Source organism: Rhododendron vialii, chromosome 8a (genome assembly GCF_030253575.1).
Source record: "Rhododendron vialii isolate Sample 1 chromosome 8a, ASM3025357v1".
Taxonomy (NCBI): Eukaryota; Viridiplantae; Streptophyta; class Magnoliopsida; order Ericales; family Ericaceae; genus Rhododendron; species Rhododendron vialii.
The window spans coordinates 29,636,109-29,658,667 of NC_080564.1; the positions used below are offsets into that span (position 1 = coordinate 29,636,109).

At 39.1% G+C, this 22,559-nt stretch overlaps 2 protein-coding genes across 2 annotated transcripts; both read right to left on the reverse strand.

Annotated features, from left to right (window-relative positions):
• Nucleotides 1-7,844, reverse strand: LOC131336474 (4-coumarate--CoA ligase-like 9). Its single transcript, XM_058372331.1, has 6 exons — nucleotides 6,648-7,844; nucleotides 4,994-5,183; nucleotides 3,796-3,941; nucleotides 3,580-3,647; nucleotides 1,770-1,872; nucleotides 1-242 (listed from the first exon to the last, which is right to left on the reverse strand). Exons 1-6 carry the CDS (start codon nucleotides 7,686-7,688, stop codon nucleotides 117-119), a joined length of 1,674 nt encoding a protein of 557 aa, XP_058228314.1. The 5' UTR covers nucleotides 7,689-7,844; the 3' UTR covers nucleotides 1-116.
• Nucleotides 7,845-16,554: 8,710 nt separating this feature from the next.
• LOC131335130 (probable glycosyltransferase At5g03795) lies at nucleotides 16,555-21,097 on the reverse strand. The gene is made up of 2 exons (XM_058370347.1): nucleotides 19,944-21,097; nucleotides 16,555-17,456 (listed from the first exon to the last, which is right to left on the reverse strand). Exons 1-2 carry the CDS (start codon nucleotides 20,756-20,758, stop codon nucleotides 16,970-16,972), a joined length of 1,302 nt encoding a protein of 433 aa, XP_058226330.1. The 5' UTR covers nucleotides 20,759-21,097; the 3' UTR covers nucleotides 16,555-16,969.
• Nucleotides 21,098-22,559: the final 1,462 nt, after the last annotated feature.

Below are 22,559 nucleotides of genomic sequence, written 5' to 3' on the forward strand. Positions count from 1 at the left end.
TAGTACTAACAAGTGGATAAATTAAAATGACTTTACCGTACAATTCACTTGTTTAGCTGAATTGATTTTCTGACTAGGCAATTCACTAAGATTTGAGTACACAAGTAACCTTTGAATCACAATCTAGATGAAGTGCCAGAGAGAGCGTGATCGACCAGTTCCCTTCTTAAGATTTTTCCTGCTGGAGATTTTGGAATAGAGTTGACAAATGCAACCCGTCGAATCTTCTTGTAAGGCGCAACCTGAAAAACGAAACGTAACAATGCTGCCATAAGTTGAAGGAAAACACAAGTAGAGAATGCCATCACATGAAACTAGCGTTGTAACACAAAGTTTCAAAAATTAACCAACATTGGTCGAGTATGACACAGGTAAAAAACGTCAAGACTTTGGTTCTAGCATTCTTGGAAATACGATCTCGTTAAGAAGGGTGCGAGAACTTTGGATTCCTATAGCCTGGTGATTTGAGCTTGGCCTGGGTATGATTTCATTTCCAGAGACTCCGTAGGGGTCACCAAAACTTAAAAAACCAGGATACACAACTGTTCATTGCTTAAGCATATCCATCAGTCCCAGGCTTCCAGCTAGCCATCAATCTTTTTCTTCCCTTTCTTGTTTTTGTTTTTCCCCTATTCTAGTGGAAAATTACACAAGACTGACTTGGGATTTCAACATCATCGCAAGGATGTTAAAAAGATTAGCTAGGCCCAGCTCCGAATTAAAAGGAAATAAATTCCAATGTTGTGACCCATAATTTGTGAGCCTAGATAAAACATGAAAACTAGCTTAAACCAAGTTCCCAAAATGTCCGAGACAATCACCAGTACCTCCCATCTTATCTTCTGAATTCATGCGTTTCATGTCAAGTGACAATATGAAACACCGTCTAAATTCTAATATTCTGTTTCCTCTGCTTCCAAAGCTTGGAGGTAGTTTAAGCTGAACGCAAAGAGCCAGAATCAAGTGGCACAGACGTAATACTATATGCTTATATATACAAATATATGTACATGCAATGTTTTCAAAGGCGTTTTCTAGGCTCGCCTTGGGGCATTGGGGCGGTGAGGCAATGCCAAAACGCCTCAGGGCTTGAAAATTTGGGCGATGCACCACAGAGGCAGTCGCCTAATTTCCTTAGGCGCGCTGAGGCGTACGCCTCAGTCGCCTTTTACGCCCCGATAGGTGAGGCGTAAGCCTTAGGAGAGAAATTTTCCTAATCTAATTTTGGTAATTTCCTAATTCAAACCCCCTCTCTCTGCTGCCTTGTTGAAGTTGATCATCATCTACAGTCGGGCTCTGTTTTTCTTTAAACAATTGTGTTTTTTTTTTCCTTTACTAAATGACGAATTGATGTGTTCTGTCAATAGCTAATAAAGTTATAAGTTAATAAGATAAAAAGTTAACAACTAATAAAGTGATGTTATAGGGTTTCTCAATTAGTTATTAGTTATTAACTAATAAGGTACTAATAAGTCATTAATTGATATTCTACTTTATGCTCTCTTTTTATTGATCTCTCTTTTATGAACTGCACATTTTTTGTATTTTTAAGTTATTTTATTAATTTAATTATTTAAAAAATAAAAAATCGAAAGGCTTACGCCTCAATGCCTCGGGACGCCTCGCCCCATGGAGGGTCAAGCGCCTCGCCTTGCGCTTTCGCCTCTGAAAACTTTGTGTACATGTGTGTGTATTTGAAATTGATGATACTAATATACTATTTAAAACTTAAATCAATGCTTCCAATACATATCCAGAATTAAACATGCCTGTCTTGCAATGAAGTCCATAATTTGAGCTTCAGTGATACTGCTCCCAGGTTTTCTTACTACAAAGGCCATTGGGATCTGCCCGGCTTCTTCATCAGGATATCTGCTTCCAGACGACACAAACGGATGTAAACAAACGAGCCAAGAAATGATTCCACAGGCAGGAACAAAAAAGAAGAATAACAAGATAAAAGGAAGTAAAACAAAGGGTTCTGATGCATGTAATTCATCTTTTGTTAACTTGATTTCAAAAAGCAAGCAAATTCATGTTACAGTGTATGAACATACGTATCAATTCCAACTATCTTTCTTGTTAGAAACCATAACCAAGGGTTAAACATGCTGCAAATGGGAGAAATACTAACAACATGAAGGCTTTAAACGATAACAATTTACTTATTTGTCGTTAAAAATTGGGGAGAAAAGTTCCCAAAATTCATACACTGAACACTACATGTATAATGATTCACTCCTCGTCCCAATAGAAGCCAGGTGAAGAAAGAATGGTTATCGGTTACCAACTGACTATTTCTGCCAATTGATGTCTGTGAGGAAACTTGAAAACAGAGTACAAGTCTGAGAAGAGTTTGTCAATAAACAAAGAAAATTTTATTCCCATCACAGGTTGAAGAGAGTTGGAACAAGAACCCACGATAACGAGTTCAAAAAATCCTAAAGAACCCATGAGATATAATGTGGGACATGGGTTTGTGTGAATAAGTGGCCCTTGACAGAGCTCAATAGAGGAAACGGATTCATGTAACTGACCCCATGTGATTGGGACGTAAGGCTCGGTTTGGAAGTTGAATATGCGGTTTGAAGTTCACAAGAGAAGCATACTATAGATAGATGAAAACCTTCAAAAGCTTGGTACCCCATCCGCAAAGAGGAAGATGGCATGTTCAATAACCAGAAAATCTGGTTACTTGATTTGGAAAAACATAGAGGTTATAAAAACATGGTCCATTAAAAATAGGAATCATGCTAGGCAGTATCGATTAGCTTATCCGAGAACAATAGGGAAGACCTGCAAAGGGGAAAGAGAGAATAAAGGAGGGTACCTGTTTGGAAACCATATATTCATTTCTAAGAGAATAAAGAAGGGTACCTATTTGGAAACCATATATTCATTCTTGGACAAATATAACTCAAAATATTTTCTTGTAATCCTTTTTAGCAGCTTGACCTATCACGCGTTGTTTATCAGGTGACAAAAAGTAAGAGGGAATAAGGGGTAAAAAGGAATATGAGCCTTCTTACTTTCCTCCGTTACCAAAATGCTTAGAGTTTCGATAATATGCAGACTTGCAGACTGGGCCCCGTTTCAGAAATCTTCTTAAAAAATAAGCAACTTATTTTACATTTTCAATCTCAAAAATAATGTAAATGAAAAATAAATTTTCAATTTTTTTTTCATCGTATTAAAGATCTCATTAAGATCTTTCAAATAAGATCCATATTGCATATATTTTAGAATTCAATAAGCCCATAATTTTTAAGCTTGAAATTGTCTTCTTAAAAAATAAGGACTTTTTTTCACTTCTGGAACGGGCTCTTAAGTACTACAGACAGTCTATCACAGATTCAGAAGTTCCAAGTTTAATCCAGACTTTATTGGATCAAACAAGACCACATGTATCCATCCAGGCCAAGATTTTCTACTTTATTACAGGGAAATGATGTTTCCATGACAAAAAGGAGAAGCAAGTGCATGCATTTAGCTGTAATCTGTAAGCATCTGCAAGGCGAATGAATTCAGAAACACTGGATTTTCTGAAAATGGACAAAAATGGCTGTATGAAGTACATACGGAATGACAGCAGCATCAACAATATCTGTATTTGATTGAAGCAAATGTTCCAACTCAGCCGGGGGAACCTGCAAATTTACTTTCAGATAGTATAAGATGGCAACTCAATGGCAGTAAAATGACAGTTCCAACTTCCAACCATGTTTTACAGGTTGAAAACTGAGTAAAAGAGTAATGTAGCTGCCAGTAAAGAAAAAGGAAATAGCAATGCAGCACCTGATAGGCCTTGTACTTTATCAGTTCCTTTAATCTATCAACGATATAGAGGAATCCATCAGAGTCAAAGTAACAGAGATCACCAGTCTTCAACCAGCCCTCTGCATCCAACGTTGCAGCAGTTGCTTCATTGTCACCAACATAACCTATGATTCCGCACCACTCTCACCATATAAGAATCATGATAACTGTATTTTACATTCGAGGATATTAAAAAAACAACAGCAAAGGAACTCATAAATTTGTAAGCAGACACAAAAAGGAACTAGAAAAATGAGCCAAATGAGGGACTCCCTACACTAAACCGGTAAACCCTTATCTGGATCTTAATTATTCCCTCTGTCCGTATTTCACTCCTCTTCAATTCAGGGAAACTCTCTTAAACATATTTAAATAGTACACGATGACCTAATGATCCTTCAAATTGTTTAATTTGATCTGAGATGAAACAAAATCATATAAAACATGTCATCATATAAAACATATGTCATCGTACTTCAAAAATATACGACCAAAAAGTGGGATATAAAACAAATGTCATCGTACATAGGCACACATCATCAGCGGATAACCCATTCAGCAGGAACCCTAATCTAAATAGGTTATAATTCAAGCATGCACAATTAAAAAATGATTAAAAAAAAATCAATGTGTCCCCGCCGTGTGTGTCTCCCAATTTTTTTAGAATTATTTTGGCCCATGTCTGTGTATGCATCCGTGCTACATGGTAAGACTGTCAAAAAGCTACTACTCCTATATTACAACTGGCAAAGTCAGAGCTCAAGCATCAAAGTAGGCCAATAAGATACATGCAACCTCTATTTAAAAGGGTGCTTCTTTGACAGTTACTCCTATTTACTAAATAATGTACTGCTGATCCACGAGAAAGAAGAAGACTTAGCAAAGAAAACCAATTCTTCTTCTTTAACAGTTGCCACCAATAAGTAAGGGACAAATTGCCAACCCCAGTTGGATCTTACCATTGTTCCAAATGAGAGATACTAATTCAATGCTGTTGGTAATGTGGAGGGCATACAATATCGTAGGAAAACAAAAATGAACCACCAAACTGGGTATTATAAACAAAACGTATAACGTGACATATTGCAGCCATTAATATATTGAAGTTGTTTATCTGGAGGGACTGAAATATTATATAGAAAAAACAAAAATAAACCACCAACCCAAGATGCATCACCTTTCATTACACTAGGCCCTCGTAACCATAGCTCTCCTCGGTGTCCAGGAGGTAAGGCCTCTCCAGTTACAGGATCAACTATCTTAGCTTCCATCATCTCAGCTAGGCGACCAACAGTTGCAGGCCGCTTAGTTTCCTCTGGCTCTAGCATCCTTGTTGCCCCTCCTCCTGTTTCAGTTAGACCATATCCCTAAGACACAATGCCGTGCTAAATTAGCAGCCAAAAGTTGCATCACTGTAAAGGCAACATTCTGCGCATTACAAGTATACAAGTTAATAACACAGAGGGTTCTTATTCCATGAATTTCAACAATTCACCTATGCACATTTCGATAAATCATACAGATTTTAAGTATTAATGCAATGAACCACGGAGTAGTTGTTTTATGACATTATTTGAGGATGCAATCGTACAACTGTTCTAACACGCTGCATGGCCATCTAAAAGCAGTCACTCCCACATTCGCTTCTAGGACTGCTACCTTATTAAAAATACAATCGATCTACTTTGACTCTGTCGTTTGGTCTAAATTCCTTGACTCCTCGATACTTGCTCCATACTAGATCTTACCAACTCCAGCCCAACCCCCACAATGTTTTGATTGCCAAACAATATAGGGGATGATTAAAAAGCTCCCATTGCAGAAACAAAGCGTGTTCACATAGCACTAGGACCCCAAAAACTGGAACGAGTACAAACGATTGAATTGCATCAAACTTTTCACCCTTTTTGTTTTGAAAGGTAATCATATCGAATTTTTTTAATGACTTGATTGTCCGGATGCACCTCGACTAATCGTATCGATTACTATCAGCTAGCTACACAAGAAATGTCTAAATTACCCAATTTCAATACGTTACAAGAATAATTTAGGTCGGAGTGCTGTCTTTTAGCATAAAGGGATCTTATACTAGCACTAATAAACTTCCAAAAGTGGATGACACAGGAAGCCAGCAACTATTGAATCTTATTCTGGAATTAAGCACCTGATACGCACGTTCATACCACTGCAAATTAAAATAATGACATATATATCCCACGCGATTCAAACCCTATTATACTCCACACAATTCTCCGATCCTCTGTGCTGAAACCCCTTTGCCTCTAAGCCAAGAGGTTTTCCGGCCATTGAATTTAAACAAAATAAAACCACAATCCAACGGCCGAAAAACCCCTCAGCAAAGAGGGACAAGAGTTTTCGGGGACGGAGGAGATCGGACCCCAATTCTCCTCAACTCAGCAACTTTTCTACCACCACAGACACGTTAACGCAAACACTTAACGCACATTTACATTTATGTGGGGGCCAGCACACAGGTGGTGCAGCAATCATTCGACTCTATTCGGTTTGGATTTTGATGAAGATTTGGAGATATAAGTAATGAGATATAGACAAAATTTATTGGAACCTTGCGAAGGGGTTTTGAATCATGGATAAGGTGTGTGGACCCCACACACACTAGTGAGTGTTTTTGTTCAAAATAAACTCACTAATTTGTACAATATTGTGCACAACATACAAATGAGACACGGTTTCATTGATAGTCAGATTAGATTGCTAAATTTGAATTCCAATTCCGAATGACGGAACGTCACGTTGCAGGTTATGCGCAATGTTAAGCAAATTGTTAGTGTTCGTAGCACTGCCCGTACCTGCACTATCTCGACCCCGGGGAACCGCTTCCCAAACCTCTCCGCCACCTCCTCCCCCAGCGGCGCGCCGCCGCACCCGAGCACCCGAAGTGAGCTCAAATCGTACCGCGCCACCACCTCCGACTTCGCCAGCGCCACCACCAGCGGCGGCGACACCGGCATGTAAGTCACCTTATACCTCTCCACCGCCCTCAGCATCCCCTCGAAATCGAACCTCTCCATCAGCACAATCGTCTCCCCCAACGCCGCCGCCCTAATCAGCATAAAAAACCCGAACACGTGGAACAACGGCAGCGGGTTCAGCGCCACCGGATGCGGCGCGTCCTCCTCCTCCTCCTCCCCCCTCCTCAAATAGTAAAACCCCGCGATCAGGGATATGAAGTTCCGGTGAGTTAACTCAACACCCTTGACTCGTCCAGTCGTCCCGGACGAATACAAAATCGCGGCCGTGTCCGATTGGTCTACTTCAGTTTTACCGTAATCTCTTGTATTTTCGTTTGTCGTCATCATTGTTCGGAACTCGGGCGAGTCGACCAGGACGGTGCCGAGGGGGAGGGAGGCTGGGAGTTTGGGAGCGAGCGACGACGTGGTGAAGGCGAGGACGGGTTTGGTGAGTCGGACCATGTGAGTCAACTCGGAGGGGGAGGCGAGGGGGTTGGCCGGGGAGAGGGTGACGCCGAGGGAGAGGAGAGAGAAGTAGAGGACAGGGAGGGAGAGGGAGGTAGGGGAGAGGATGAGGGCGACGTTGTTTTTGGAGAGGGAGGGGAAGGAGGAGCGGAGGGAGAGGGAGAGGGAGCGGGTTTGGAGGAGGAAGTCGGAGTAGGTGAGGCGGGAGCCGGTGGAGGAGTCGATGAGGAAGGGGGTGGTGGAGGGGGAGGAGACAGAGAGGTGGAGGAGAGAGAGGGTGTAGTCGGTGAGAGAGAGGGGTTGGGTCGGAGGAGGGAGGGGGATGGGTGGTCGGAGGCTGTGGAAGGTTTTGGTTTGGGAGGAGAAGCCGCTGCGTGGGTCGGTTGTGGGGTTTGGTTGGGTTGCTTCTGCCATTGGAGATGGTGTTCTGGACTCTCTGGTGAGGTCTAGACTCTAGAGAGAGAGAGAGAGAGAGAGAGAGTATGTGGAGGTGTTAGAGAGAGACGGGGGGAGCGTGTGGCCGGAGAGGGGGGGAGTTGGAGAGGAAGGGAAGGTGGGGTCAGCAGCAATGGTCAAAACAAAAGTTTAGAAGTACTCTAGCCGAAAAGTTTTAGGACAGTCAATTCTTTCTTTTCTTTTAAAATTCATAATCATACAAAAGAATCAAATACTCCTGACAAAAATATTTCTTCTTTTTTTCGGTCTTTTTTTTTTTACTTTCCACGTAATTTTACTAGTTTGTCCATTCTTCTTAACTTTTTGTGTATATGTCCACTTTTAGTAAATTTATATTTTTAGAATCAATTTCTGATCCATATTATTTCAGACAAAAATACCCTTGGCTATGTGGGCTATGAGAACTGCCAATTCTCATAATCAGTTCTATGAGAACTGCTCAATTCTCATAGAAAACTGGCTATGTGACCCATATTATTTCGGACAAAAATACCCTTGGCTATGTGGGCTATGAGAATTTTCAATTCTATGAGAACTGTTCAGTTTTCATAAAAAACTAGCTATGTAACCCATATTATTTTGGACAAAAATACCTTTTGGCTATGTGGACTATGAGAATTGTCAATTCTCATAGTCAGTTCTATGAGAACCACTCAATTGGCTATGTGAACTAATTTATGAGAGCTGGCTATGTGAACTGTCAATTCTCATAGTCAATTCTATGAGAACTGTCAGTTTTCATAATCAGTTCTATGAGAAGTGACTGTTCTCATAGAGAACTAGCTTTGTGAACTGGTTATGGGAATTGAACTACATGAACTTGCTATGTGAACTAAAAAATACACAGTTCACATACTTACCACACACTAAACTACACAGTTCTCATAAAAGAGATAGTTCTCATAGAAAATACACGGTTCTAATAGATAGTTTTTATGAACAATACACAGTTCTCATAAAAAATATGCAGTTCTTATAGAAAAATACACAGTTCTCATTGACAGTTTTCACATAAAATACACAGTTCTCATAGAAAAATACACAGTTCTCATAAAAAATACACAGTTTTCATAAATAAATAAAAAACACATAATTCACTAAAAAGGAACCTTGCTTGCAATCCTCTTTTTCCTAATTGAGTGTGGAAATTGATGACTGAATCGACATAGACTTTTGTAGTCCTCTGTTCCTGCTTCTTTTCTCCACAAAAGAGAGAAAATGGAGTTTTAAGAGAGAAATTCCTTTTTACAAGAGAATTTGATGAAACTTCCTTGTACAAAGAGAGAAAATAATCGTCAGATGCTACAATGTGAATTTTCTGAGAATTTTGAGATTTCCATTCGACCTTTACGCCCAAGTAATCTATTATCACAAACCTGAAGCAAATAGCTGAATCGCACAAATAAGAGAGCTTAGAGATGAAGGAGGAGAATCTGGAAGTTGCGATCAACATCCAAAATCTTCATGTCGCCGCCGACGTCGGTTGTCATCAAGTTCAATTTCGTCGTCATCAAGTTCGATTACAACATCTGGAGCTATGTGAAAATCTGGATCTCAATGGGAGACAACCAGATTTTAATGGGAGACGACCACGATGAGAAGAAAGGTCGCGGAGATACCGATGGCGGCAAGAAACGGCGACAAGAACACCAATTCTCGTCGGACAGGAGACGGAGACGGCGGTGGTGGTCTGCGCTGCTCCATCGGTGGTTCGTGGTAGCTGTGTCGGTGTCGACGGCGCCGTCCTTGTCCATCAGATCGTCGTACTCCTCCGGCTTGAAGTCCACTGCTTCCACATCTCTGTTCGTCTCTCTCTCTCTCTCTCTCTCTACAAGGTGGGTTGAAAAGGAGCAGAATAGAGAAAATGTGAGGGTGAGGGGTACAAAAGTCAGTATGCAATAGATCCGAGCCTTCCAGCTTCGGTAAAATATTTCAGGGTTGGGATCAAACCAAACCTAAAAAACGGGACCGGCCTCTAATTTTCTACTAAAAAAAAACAGTTATTTTCCAAAAAAAAAAGAAGTCAATAACCGAACAGGACGTCTAATTTTCCAAGTTCTAATCTAAAACCTCATAATCTCAATTTTGCGAATGAGCCCTTAATGCACTTTGATTAACCAACACTAGCACCAAACTCACAAAAATAACACCGAAAACATTGTTTGCCAAACGCCACTACCAAATCTGAGTAGCAAGTAAGAAAGCCATAACAATTCAGAAGTAGTAAGGGGCAGACATTTTGTGAACTTTTATTGGGTTCATTTTATTAATAATTAGAAAACGTGTATGTTGATAATTACTTCTTTTTTGTGTGGTAATGCGGGTATCTCAAGCATGCTTGTGTATATCACAGACTAGTCAAGTCCCGTTCCAGAAACCTTTTTAAAAAATAAGCAGCTTATTTCACATTTTCAAACTCAAAAATAATGTAAATAAAAAATAATTTTTAATTTTTTTTGTACCGTATTAAAAATCTTAATGAGATCTATTAAAAAAGATCTATATTGGTAGGAAAATTATTTACGTAAACACGTTATTTTTGAACTTGAAATTACCTTCTTAAAAAATAAGTACTTATTTTACGTTCCGGAACGGGGCCTCATAATAGTCCCTCTCACAACCTTTTTACACGTGTAAATTGATGATATCCCAAGAATTATTAACAAGAAGAAATTGAACTTGAGACCTTTAGATGTAGTATTACTATGTGACCTTATATTTGCTGATAGCTAAGCAATATAGTTTTGAAATAATTTTCATTCTGGATGACTAATTTTTTTGATAACCGAATGTTCGAGTCAATTTGCGCACATCTCAACTAATTTTGAAACTTTAAAAGTAACGATCGGGCATAACACCCAATGACCCTAAGGTCTCTATAGGATTCAAACATGCGATCTTATGATAAACACTTGTTGCTTTCTCATGTCCACTTTGCTTGTTACTTAGGGTCAAATTTACGTACTTGGTTATCAAACTAGATCAGAAGAGCTCATAATACCGTAACAGTAGCGTGCACTATGGAGTAGTTCCTTCCAGAAATCTGAGAAGATCCTATCCCAATCTTGAATTTAATTAGGTTGACAAATGACAATCCAAATCCCAATCTTGAATTTAACAATCCCTATCCCAATCCCCCTCTCTCTCTCTCTCTCTCTCTCTCTCTCTCGAGAAGTGTGTGGCGTGAGAGGAGAAATTTTTCATTACTGGGTGGGTAACATAATGTTCACTCGACATATTCGGACCATCCAAAAATGTTTCGAACTATTCGGGTTAAAAATAATTCATTAATTTGGAAATATTTTTTGACAACTTGAATGTGTCGAGCGGCACCATGTGATACCCACCTGCCACTGAAAAAATCCTCGGCCTGAGTGGGAGGTACGAGGGGTCTCGCGGCGCTGCAGTGTAAGTGTTGGTATCAGCGAAAAATCTAGGGACACCGATGGGTTGGAGCTTGATTTTGAAACAACTGCCGTGTAGGATCCACTCCGAACCCCGTACGGATGATCCGAGCCGTTTAATAATTTTAAAATAAAAAATTGAGGGGGCCCGAGAGAAATCAGATCCATTCAATAAGTTTAGGTACTCGATCCAATCTTCTTATTTTTCGTCCAATGTTTCTATTTTCCCCAATTTTTCAGAAATGGAAAAATTGGATCGAGTACTTGCACAGATTGGATGGGTATGATTTATCGCAAGCCCAGTCGATTTGTTATTTTAAAATTATTGAACAGCTTGGATCATGTGTACAGGGTCCAAAGTACCCCACACGACAATCAGTGCAAAATCGGGCTCCAACCCGTTGGTTTTTCTAGAAGGACTCATACCAGCAATGGTCAAAACCAAACTCAAGAATATACAATGAAGTTTTCGGACATATAACCGTGTCAAGACTGATTTCAGGACTGAGGGGCCCCTCAGTTATTTCAATACATGTGAGCGAATCAGCAACGGTCAAAACGAAGCTAGAAAAATTATTCAATGTCCTTGAGGCACCATCATATTGTGTCATAGATTATTTATCCACCACACATTACACATAGTAGTGGGACCGATGTGAAGTGTGTGAACCCTACCACAATACATGGTGGAGAGTGGTGGTGCCGATGCGCTAGGGGCACTGAATAATTACGCAAAACTTATAATACAATTTTCGCACACAACCGCGGAAATAGTCAATTTTTGTTTTTACATCAAAAATAAAACTTCATAAGGATAAATAAAGTCATTACGAGAAAGAAAAACAGCCAAAAACAAACAAGATGATGAGCTAAAGAACACACGATTAGCGAAAAAAAGAAACCCAAAAGACAAATCCATGGCAACACATCCATAGGATATGATTTTCTCCTCGAAGATGTAGCAAATCTTGCTAAAAAGGATACTGATGTAAAAAGTCATTTAAATGCATGCAAACTCACGCATATCCAACGACTTGAAATACTATTATTTCTTAAAACTGTGTTTTTAAACTTTTTAACAGTTATTGAACAATTCGAGACTTCTTGTGGATTTTTGTTAGATTAATTTAATAATAAGAATTTGTGTTATACTTGTCAAAAATATCAATCATCCAAAAATAAATTTATGTCGATCCAATATCTACTATTAGTATGCTTTTAGAATACATTTTGTATCTTGAAAAAAACTAAACCAACACACTGAATCAAAATTTGACTATCTAAAAAAGATTATTATGACCTTATATTTGTTCAAAAACTAAACCATGTAATTTTGGGCATAGTTTTTATTCTCAACGATCTCTAAGGCTGCGTTTTTGTAAACTTAATTATTTTTTTTGTTCTGTGCATTTTGTTCGTCTTTTCTGAATTTTTGTTAGATTTGTGGTTTTTTTTATTAATCATCTATGTTGACGAGAGGAGTTTAAAAAGTACAAAACTTTCACCGAAACCAAAAAAAAATCACTAAAGACGAAAAAAGTATCAAACAGCTTTTTTATTTGTCTAAAGTGTCATCTTATTTGAATTTTAGTTTTTCAGCATCGGTCCATATTTTTATACTGTTCCAATTCGTCTCATTAAGACAAACGATTAACCTCAAAAATTACAACGAAAAGCCAAACAAAAAGTAAAAAAATATCGAAATAAGTTTCAAACTTGTAAGTTTACAAAAACGCAGCCTAAATAATTAACGAGCTTGATTATCTAATTGGATGGATCAAATTAAAAGAGCTCATAAAATGAATTGGGGATGATGCTGAGCAGTAGTGTGCGTAGCACCATGTTGCGCACCTCTGAGCTGTCGGATCGTGCATTCTGACGGCTCGGATCTCATCTATATTGTTGATTGCCGAGATGAGGTCCAAACCGTCGGATGCACGATCCGACGGCTCAGAGGCGTGCAACACGGTGCTGCTGTGCACCTTGCTACACAGCACCACCCCGAAGTCCTCATAAAATAGCGTAAGAGCATCTCCACCAGCCTAGCCAAAACACAATATTCAACAAAATGGCGACAAAAGGGGGGAAAACACAGACCCAACAGCCTCTCTTGAGAGGTCTCCAGTTTAACCTCGGCTCCAGTCCCTTGCTGGGTGAGGCGAGCTTTTTTGAGCTCGCTTGCTTCGATTCCTACTGCAACGTCATCGTCGGTCAGCAGTACCACTCTCTCCGCTGCAGCGTCATCGCCGGAGAACAACTTCGACCGTGAATAGCCCTACCTCGTAATCATCGGAGGTTTTATTTTTGTGGGGTTTTCAAGGGGTTTGATTTGTGGATTTTTCAATTCTATGATTTCCGATCTATGATTTTTTTCAATTCTGTGGTTTCATCAGAGGTTTGATTTTTTGTTTCGGTTTGATTTGTGGGTTTTTCAATTTGAGAGAGAGAGAGAGATGTGGTTCCTATTGATGGGTTTCAAGAGTTGCCGTTCACTCTCTCTCTCTTCTTATTCTAAAAGGTGGTTTCCGGTCGGTGGATTTCTGTGTTTCCGATGGGTGAGTTTCAAGATTTCGGGGATAACGACAAAGGGAGAGATGGTTTACTTTGATGCCCTTACTTTATTCTAAATGCCTAGGGGTGTTGAGAGGCTGTTAGGTAGACTACAAATTTAGTGGCTGCCTAACACACTTTTCCTGCCCAAAATGACTTTTAGAAAAATGATTAAGCTGATGGAGACGCTCTAACAGTAGCATGAAGTAATTTCCTCTAGAAATCCGACAAGATCCTATCCCAATCTTGAATTAATTAGGCTGACAAAACTGTAATAAGTAAGATGATTTGAATAATTCTAGCCAGATTCCGGAAAAAAGTTTTCCAACTTTTCTAAACGGAAATAGTAGTAAAAGAGCAAATCTAGGCCCCAAAGGCCGCCTGTGCGAAACATGTGTGAACGTGAACTAGTGGATAATGAGTTCGTGTCCGTAGCTTTTTGTTTCGTTTTCTTCTTTTGCGAAAAGTATTTATTCTAGAGTACTACTACTACTTTTTTCATTCACATTGTTTGACAAGTACTATAATAAGTACAAAAAGGGGGTTTGCCGCCCGAAACTGACTATTTCATCCAATAGGATTTGGAAAATTCTAATACCATACCCATTTATACATTCATTCACATACTCATATTCACAATAAAGGTGAAGTCTACACATACTGAATGTATAATGTATGCGGGGTCCATTTTTATTGTGAGTGTGGATGTGTGAATGTGAATGAATGTGTAAGTTGGTATGGCCGAAAGCATCCTACAAATTCCACCCACTTTAGGACAAAGAAGATGTTGGATGTGTTGGCCATAATACTACTGGCTTCTCTTGCCAAAAAATACCTGCCACTGCCGGCCATTATTGATTTGGATCGAAAAGTAGAATAGTAATTTTTTTGTCTTTATTCTCTTTTTTTTTTTTTTTTGAATTTGTTAGTTTTACGTCAAGTTTTTGTAATTTATAACTTATTGATTCGTCTCAGTGAGAAGAATTGAAAAAAAGTAAACAAATTTTGATCGAAACTCTTAATTTTATAAAAAAAAGACAAAGATAAGTAAAAAAAAGTTGTATTATTGACTTATTTTTGTCTTTATTCAAAAAATTATGAGTTTCGATAAAAAAAAAATACTTTTCTGATTCATTTCGTTGAGACGAATCAATAAGTCACAAAAATTTGACGCAACACAAACAAATGCAAAAAAAAAAATTGAGTAAGAACAAAAACAAGTCACTCAACTTTTTAATTCAAATCCATTAGTGAAATTTGAATCCGAATGGCGTGTTATGCACCATCCGGACCCTCCGTCTCAATAATCAATGATTCATCCAAAACATACTTTTGGACGGTTGAGATTGCACAACATTATGTTAGCACCTAGGGCCTGTTTGATAAGTCTCTTAGCTCATGGGATGGGATTAGCAATCCCGTGGGGCCATTAACACTACGTTTGGTTTTGCTAGTGGTTATCGGATTATGAAGCCGATGGGACTATCAATCCGGCCAAATGGGTGGATTTAGGAATCCCACCAAGCACCAGGTATTAGCAATTCCATCCTGGGTCTCCCTTGCTCAGTTACCAAAATATCCATGCTGAAAATAACTAATTTCCAAATTCCTCAAAGCTTATATCCCATGCTTCACATGATCCCATGCTTATAGCCCCTAATTTCCCAAACGTTCTCGATACATACTATTGAAATTACCCTTTTTTTCTTAAAACTTGCTTTTGTTTTTATTTAACCTCACTGTAAATTATTATTTTATTGTTAAAGGGTATAAAAGGAAATTACGATGTAATCTTATCCCATCCAGACCAAAACAAATATGGTATTAGTAATCTCATCATCCAATCATGTGCAAAACAAACAAGAGAGAATGATTTAACAACCTCACTATTGATCCAATCTCATTACGAATCTCATCCTAATCTCATCTCATTACAAATCCCACCCCATCTATCGCAGTTATCAAAGGAGGTCCTAGTGCACAGCATGCCCCCTAGGTTGGTGATTAGCCTTTCCAGTTTCTCAATTCTCAACAGAACATCAAAGTATCATCATCAAAGAATTGCTCTAACAAAACAAATTCAGAAATCTAAAGCGAAGGGGAACTTTTGCATTTTTGGATTCCAAAGGGGAAAAAAAGGGTGAATTCCTAATTCTGAAATTGTGACTGGCACGGCAGACCAAGGAGTACTTATGGTGCCTGGTTGTTATCTTTAGAGTTCTCAAATTAGTCGAGGTGCACGCAAATTGGCACGGACGTCCGGTTATAAAAAAGAAAAGAGAGGGAGTACGTCCCATTTAAAAGATCTCAATGAGATCAATCAAACAAGATCCATATTGGCAGAAAAATTATTTGCATAAATACATAATCTTTGAGCTTAAAATTAATTTTTTTTTCTAAAAGTTCAATTTTTAAGAAATCGGAACGGGGCCTTATTGTGGGTTTGGTGTCTCACCACTGAAACTATGGTGCATCTTAAAACTTAAAAGTACTACTAGGTTCTAGGGTTTGGTGTCGATCTCATGCGCTTCACTGAGATTTTAGGGGTTCAAGTGAAACTTGGGGTTCGAAAAATAAACTAAAATGTTGTATTTCTTTTGGTAACATTTAATATTTCTTTCATATTGTCTGCACTGAATTTGACCATGAGCATACCTTTGCTGCTAGTACTCGAATGATGAGTGAAGAAGAAATCCATTGGTCTAATTTCAGACAAATCAAATTGAGTCGTAATACAAAATGGGTAATAAAGTAAAGGAGCAACTAGCGGATGTAACAAAAGTTCTATTCAAATTCAAAATCAAACATTATGATGAAAGGATTCGGGAAAACAAAACAAAAAAAAAAAAAACTGCTGGAATTGTACAGAATAGAACCCTATTTATTCCCATGTACTATATTATGAAGAATGAGACAAGTATAAAACAATTACATGGAGCACATAATTGTGGAAACCATAACAAGAACATGGGTACAGAGCCTAGCATAGGGCATCAAAAGAACGGATCCGAATTCTCTGAGAGAATTGTCCCTGTGATGATCGCGTGAGACTTTTCATGAAGAGGCGCCGCCTCTTAACTTAAGACATCCAACGGTGGAGAGAAAAAAACTTTGGGATTCGGCTGAGTACAAAATGAGTCAAGAGAACAACAGAAGACTTTGAGTTTTTTTTTGATCCGCCAGAAGACTTGAGTTACTCATTTGATTTTTATACCTACTTCATTGGACAGATCATCCAACCGGAATATCAGGCGTCAGTCGTCGACTCATGGCAAGGATGGAAGGCTAGTGAGACAACCGATGCAATCCTCTTCGCAACCATAATTGGTAGGTGGTCATATAAAAGGAATCAAAACTTCTAGGAGGTGCATGCCATGAAAAGTGTCTCCTAACCAAAAACAGGTTGTTGTACATGGTGAGGTACGTTTCTTCGGATATCGACAGCAATATTTTCTTCAAAATTCCAACGTCCTCTTCGTTGATGATAATCGAGAACTTGCGCCAGTCCAATACGTTAGTAAACGGGAGGTCATAGTAGTCGGAGATTATAACAGGGATGCAACCAAAATGTATGGCATCGCTGACCCTTGCAGTATTTACCTCATAACCTTTGACGCTTAGGCAGTATTTGCTCCTTCGAAATCCTTCTTCGTAAGGGAAAGATCGATTATTAGAAAAGATGTCCATGGAAGCATCTTTTCCCCATAAAGCTATTAATTTTTCTCGAACACGAGCATTTTGCTCGCGCCCAGCAAAGAAAACCAGTTTGTTCCTGCATTTTATAGCAAAGGAATGGGTTTGATCAGAAAGGCAGAACACCACATTTCAAATTCAGAGCATTGAGGCAAGTCTTGTTATTGTGAATAGGCAAGCTAGAGAGGGGTAGTATTTTTTTTCCCCCTTCGACAGAAGTGCAGGCTCCCGTTGTGTCTAAAGATTCTAAACATGGACTCAGTAGCATGGCAACGGCTACGCCAACGCTAACTTAATTCAAAAAACAGGATGCGGCAGGCCGGAGATCCTGTTAAAACATCTATCTATACTTTTTATATTCTATGTATCACACGCAGAAGATTTTCATCGTAGATAATGAAATGCGACACAACACGAATTAAATCTAAGACCCATACGCTCCATACCTTGAACACCGATGTCTAGGTAACATATCAGTTGCATTCAATCAAAACCAGGGGAAAATTTTCACACACCAGTTTAAACAAATTGTTCTGCATCATAGATCACTTTTACTTATATCATCTAACACGTCATTCGAAAATTCGAAGTCTCCAAAGGAAGAGGGAATAAATATCATTGTATCGGTAACCATTTCTTTCTTTTCTTTTTCTTTTTTTTATTTTTATAATAATCAGATATCTGGACCAGGTTTCACACACCTCAATTAATCCTAGGAAACCAATCTCACCATTGACCAGCGGGAATCAATATGTACGAATTTTGCTTCTGATCGATCATACAGTTGACAAATATCTTATTTAAAGACTAAACAAAGCTGTGAAACCAGTTCTTCTTAGGCTTAGAATGTGTTTCATCTTGTGGCCTCAAGTGTCAAAAAAGTGTTGAGTTTACCAAAAGTAGTAAACAAATGATTGGAGTTGTTTGGGGGTTGCAATCCTCTTCTGAGCCATAGTTGGTAGGCAGTCATACAAAAGGAATCAAAATGTTTGCCATGTGAAGTGTCTCCTAATCAGGATGGAACCGGAATTTCGTATATGTAGAGGCCATAACAGTAACAAGTTTAATATAAAATTAATAATACCCAATGGAGAGAGAAATTGAGGTAAGTGGCTGAGTTTTTCTTTTCGTGGTATGAGAGAGAGATGAGCAGTGGGCCGGTTGTCCTAAGAGAGAAAGAAACGTGTGAAAAAGCGGTTCAAGTTTGTAACTCTTTTTAAATTACTTTTGTATTTGACAAATTAGGCAGCCCAACATGTTTATTAGTCTTGTACGTAACAAAATCTTTCGTTCTCTAGTTCTATTTGAAGAATCTGAAGGAAAAAGGACTTTGTTTCCACTGAGCTAAAACAGTATTTCGATGTCTCTAGAAAACCAAAGTCATCGTTTAATAACTATTTTGCTTCAATTTCTTCTTTACAAATCAAAAATTGAAGATTTAGTTACAATTAGAAATCTACTTTTCTATCTTCATCCATGGATCCTTGACCTATTATTCAATTGGAAGTATTAATCCAATTCCAAAATTTTGTTTTGCAATTTCATAATTCAATTTATCAATTTCCGATTGGCCTTTGGATAGAAATCAGGAGAATCTATGTTTTTCCTCAATTCGGTTGGTAATTATACGTTTTTCCAAATTTGGGTGGCCCTGACCCCCTAAAGCCCACCTTTGAGTCCTTGAGTCCTAACCAAACACTGGTTTGTGGTACACGGTCAGGTAGGTTTGCTTGATGATAATTGAGAACTTGATAAGTCCATCACATTTGCGAAAGAAAGATCATACTAGTCCGAAATTATTTGAAAATGGTGATAAATGATGAGAAAAAAAGATGAATTTTATATTTTTTCCATCTTGTTTCTGACCGAATCATTCCTTTTTCTCTTTCCTTTCTCACAAGTAGAGGGACTCGAAAGGCAATATCATAAGGAAAAATGAATACGAATTACTGGAACTGCTAAGAGCATCTTTAGCCATTGCTCAAACGTTCTCCAATGAAGAACTGAAACTTAAGCATAAACTTGAGCAAATACTTTATTAATGGCAAAGTTGTAAATTTGATTGGCACACATAGCCTTCTAAAATTTGAGCAAAGATTTCAATCTCTCTCGATTAGATAATTTTTTTTTAGCAAAACTCAATTCAGTACAAGGATTAGAGTGAGTTTTAGGGAGTTGCTATTCAAATTTTGAGTTTTGAGTGAAGAAACGGGTAAGAGCGGGAGATGCTCTACCCTTACCCATTCTTAAACTTAGAACCCAAATTTGAATAGAACTCCCTAAATCTTACTCCAGCCCTTGATTCAAATCCATATCAAATTGAGTTTTACCTAATGTTTTAACCAAAATGAAAGGTGACTCAAATCCTTACCCAAAGTTTACAAGGTCATTTTCTCTCTCTCAAACTTACAACTATTCCATCTATGACTCTCTCTTTTTTAATCCAATTCATGCTTAGATTTGAATTTGCCCGTTGGAGTGGTGTGTACCAATGGGCAAATTTTGATGTGCCTTGAAAGAATGCAAGAAAAGCAAGAGGACTCACGTAACAAGTAAAACCATATACCTCTTATCCGGAGGATTCGTCGAGGCTCGGTCAAGATCGGGCCGGGGCCAAACCTGCGGCAGCGTCACATCCTTATGGGAAACATACAGCCTCTGAAAGTAACTGGAGGAGCAAGTGACCTGAATCGCGCTGTTGCGCAATCCCTCGTGGTTCGAAGCCGCGTCGCGGCCGATGGAATGACAGCACACGTACAGGTGGTCGGCGCCTCCCGAGGCGTTCCAGAACGCGAACTCCGAGCTGATCCTGTCCGCGTACCGGGCCACGAATTTCTTTATGGACTCCGCCGAGTGCAGCCGGCGGTCGAGGCGCATCAGGTTGATGGAGAAAGGCATGTAGAAGAAGTGGGCCTCCTCCGGCCGAGACGTCAGCAAGGGGCTCGAGAGGAGCGCGGTCTTGAACGCGTGCTCGCTGTAGTAATTCCCGAGCTTCTTCGCGTCTGGCTGAGGAAGGAAAATGTTTGAAAATGGGGAGCTCTTCTTGTGTACATCTGGGTATGTGTAAATCTTCAAGTTTTGCATCATTTCGTTGTAGTCGGCATTGAAGTGTTCCCAATTGTGATAAGGGCCTGGTTTTTCGGAACTTTTTTCAGCATCGGCCCTTGGGTTTCGGGTCGCCTTCGCTGGTGGTGGACATGGTTCCGCCGTCGGAGTGGGATTGGGAGGCGTTATTTCCAGTGGTTGTTGTTGGAAGGTCGAGAAGTGGATAAGTTGCGGCGGTTTGAATTTAATGGTTGACGGAAGAACCAACGCCAAGGTGAGAACCACCAGGAGAACGGAGGACAGGAGGGCGAGTAACAGCGGCCGGGGACCGGTCATTTCTCAACGTGGGCTGCTGCTTCTTCTTCTTAGTAAATATAACAGAGGACCATTTTTGCCGGAGAGGGATGTTTTTTTATCTGTTCTTTCAATGCGAAGAGCGAAGCGAAAAAGGAAGAAGAAATATATTCTTTGTTCAAAAAAAAGAAACCTGATTTCCCCGACGAGGTTCTATTCCGTGGAAACGCTCTTTAATGAAACTTTAGCTTTAACTGGCCGAGACCAAGAAACCATAGGTTACGCTTGGTGGGCCGGAAATGTTCGGTTTATCAATTTATCCGGTGAACTACTAGGGGCTAGGAGTATGTGAGGAGTGTTGGACCGGTGTACTGAGACTAAATAAAATGAAAAAAAGAAGAGTCTTGAACAGTTGAACTGGTTTACCAAGGAAAAAAAAGAAAGAAGAATGTTGAATGGTGGATGGTTACGACTTACGATGGAATATAGGGGTTCATTTTTGCTCAGGTCAACGCTCGTGTGGACGAATAAACAAAACACACAAGGAGTCTACAAACGGCAGTTCGGGCAAGACCGCGTTCCGAGTTATGGAATTAATGTGCATCGATCAGATCCAAACAAAGCTGTTGGGCCGGCCATGACGTGGATGGAAGAATTAGAAAGCAGCTTGACTTTGTGCATTGACTATTTCTCCGTTTTTCGAGAAGCATGCCTTTTTCGCCAAAGTCTTGAACCTTTCTTCCGTATTGAGAATGATAATGCACAACTAATTTCAATAACAGCCCATTTGGATGGGCGGGTGAGAAAAGAAAAGAATGGGGTATTTTCTCCCCTACTAATGAGAAAAGATCGAAAAGAAAGGAGTGTGGTTTCTCACCATCTCATTTGGATGGACAAATAGAAAAGAAAATGGTTTCTCATCATTTCACACAAATTTTATTTGGCTGGACAATATGGGAGAAAAGAAAAGAGAGTGCAGTATAAAATTTTCCCAATATAACCTTTCTTTTCAAATACGACTTCCTTCCTTGCTTCTTTACGAGGCAAAAATTGGTCTTATCCAATTCCATTTCCATGTTGAATGCCTCCCGCAGTTCCTTTAGAATGTTATCATAAGCAAGCGTTGTAAATGTTTGATTCACCCTATTTCCTTCTACGTGTTGGTTGTATAGAGCATCAATCAGTGCAACATCGATCCATTTGATGTGTCCACATAAACCTCTCAACCTTCTTACCATCCTCATTGGTTAGTTTTTTCTTACCCATTGAAAATCTACAAGTATTGCCGCAAGTACAAGTAATGAAAACAAGAAAATTCCGTTTGACCAAAAAAAAAAAAAAAAGTAAAGAAAACAAGGGTTAATTAAGAGATATGCATTCAGCAATGACAAATAAAAACTGCATACAAGGTAGCAAAGTTCTCCATACAAAAACACTTGCAAGAAGAAAATACATTCAGCTCCAAAAAATCTGTGACATGCAATTAATAGAAACATGCAAGTACTTGATTATCAATCTCCATTGGTTACATAGTCGGAACGCATGTTAGCTGCGATCATATTCCTTATGAGTTCTCCTCGTTTTGCGTCTTCATCATTATCCATTGGTGCTTGCTCCTCATTTCTCGGTACAGGTCGCCTTTCAAGTTCTCGATCTACTTCAGCAATAAGTTCTTCATCCTGATCCACACCCATCAAAAAGTTATGTATAATGCAACAAGCTAGAATGATATCAGATTGTGTGTCAACGGAGTAATTAGGATGAGTGTTTCCTATAATAGGGAACCGCTTCTTCACCACACCAAATGCTCTCTCAATTGCGTTGCGTAAAGAAGCATGTTGAA

What these genes read in the sequence shown, in the direction of transcription:
- LOC131336474 (XM_058372331.1), bottom strand. Translation starts at nt 7,688, where the DNA reads ATGGCAGAAGCAACCCAACCAAACCCCACAACCGACCCACGCAGCGGC. An exon ending in CCGGGGTCGAGATAGTGCAG is followed by an intron (nt 5,184 to 6,647) that starts GTACGGGCAGTG and finishes ATTGTGTCTTAG; the next exon opens with GGATATGGTCTAACTGAAAC. An exon ending in TGGACTTCATTGCAAGACAG is followed by an intron (nt 243 to 1,769) that starts GCATGTTTAATT and finishes TTCGTTTTTCAG; the next exon opens with GTTGCGCCTTACAAGAAGAT.
- LOC131335130 (XM_058370347.1), bottom strand. Translation starts at nt 20,758, where the DNA reads ATGACCGGTCCCCGGCCGCTGTTACTCGCCCTCCTGTCCTCCGTTCTC. An exon ending in ACGAATCCTCCGGATAAGAG is followed by an intron (nt 17,457 to 19,943) that starts GTATATGGTTTT and finishes TATAAAATGCAG; the next exon opens with GAACAAACTGGTTTTCTTTG.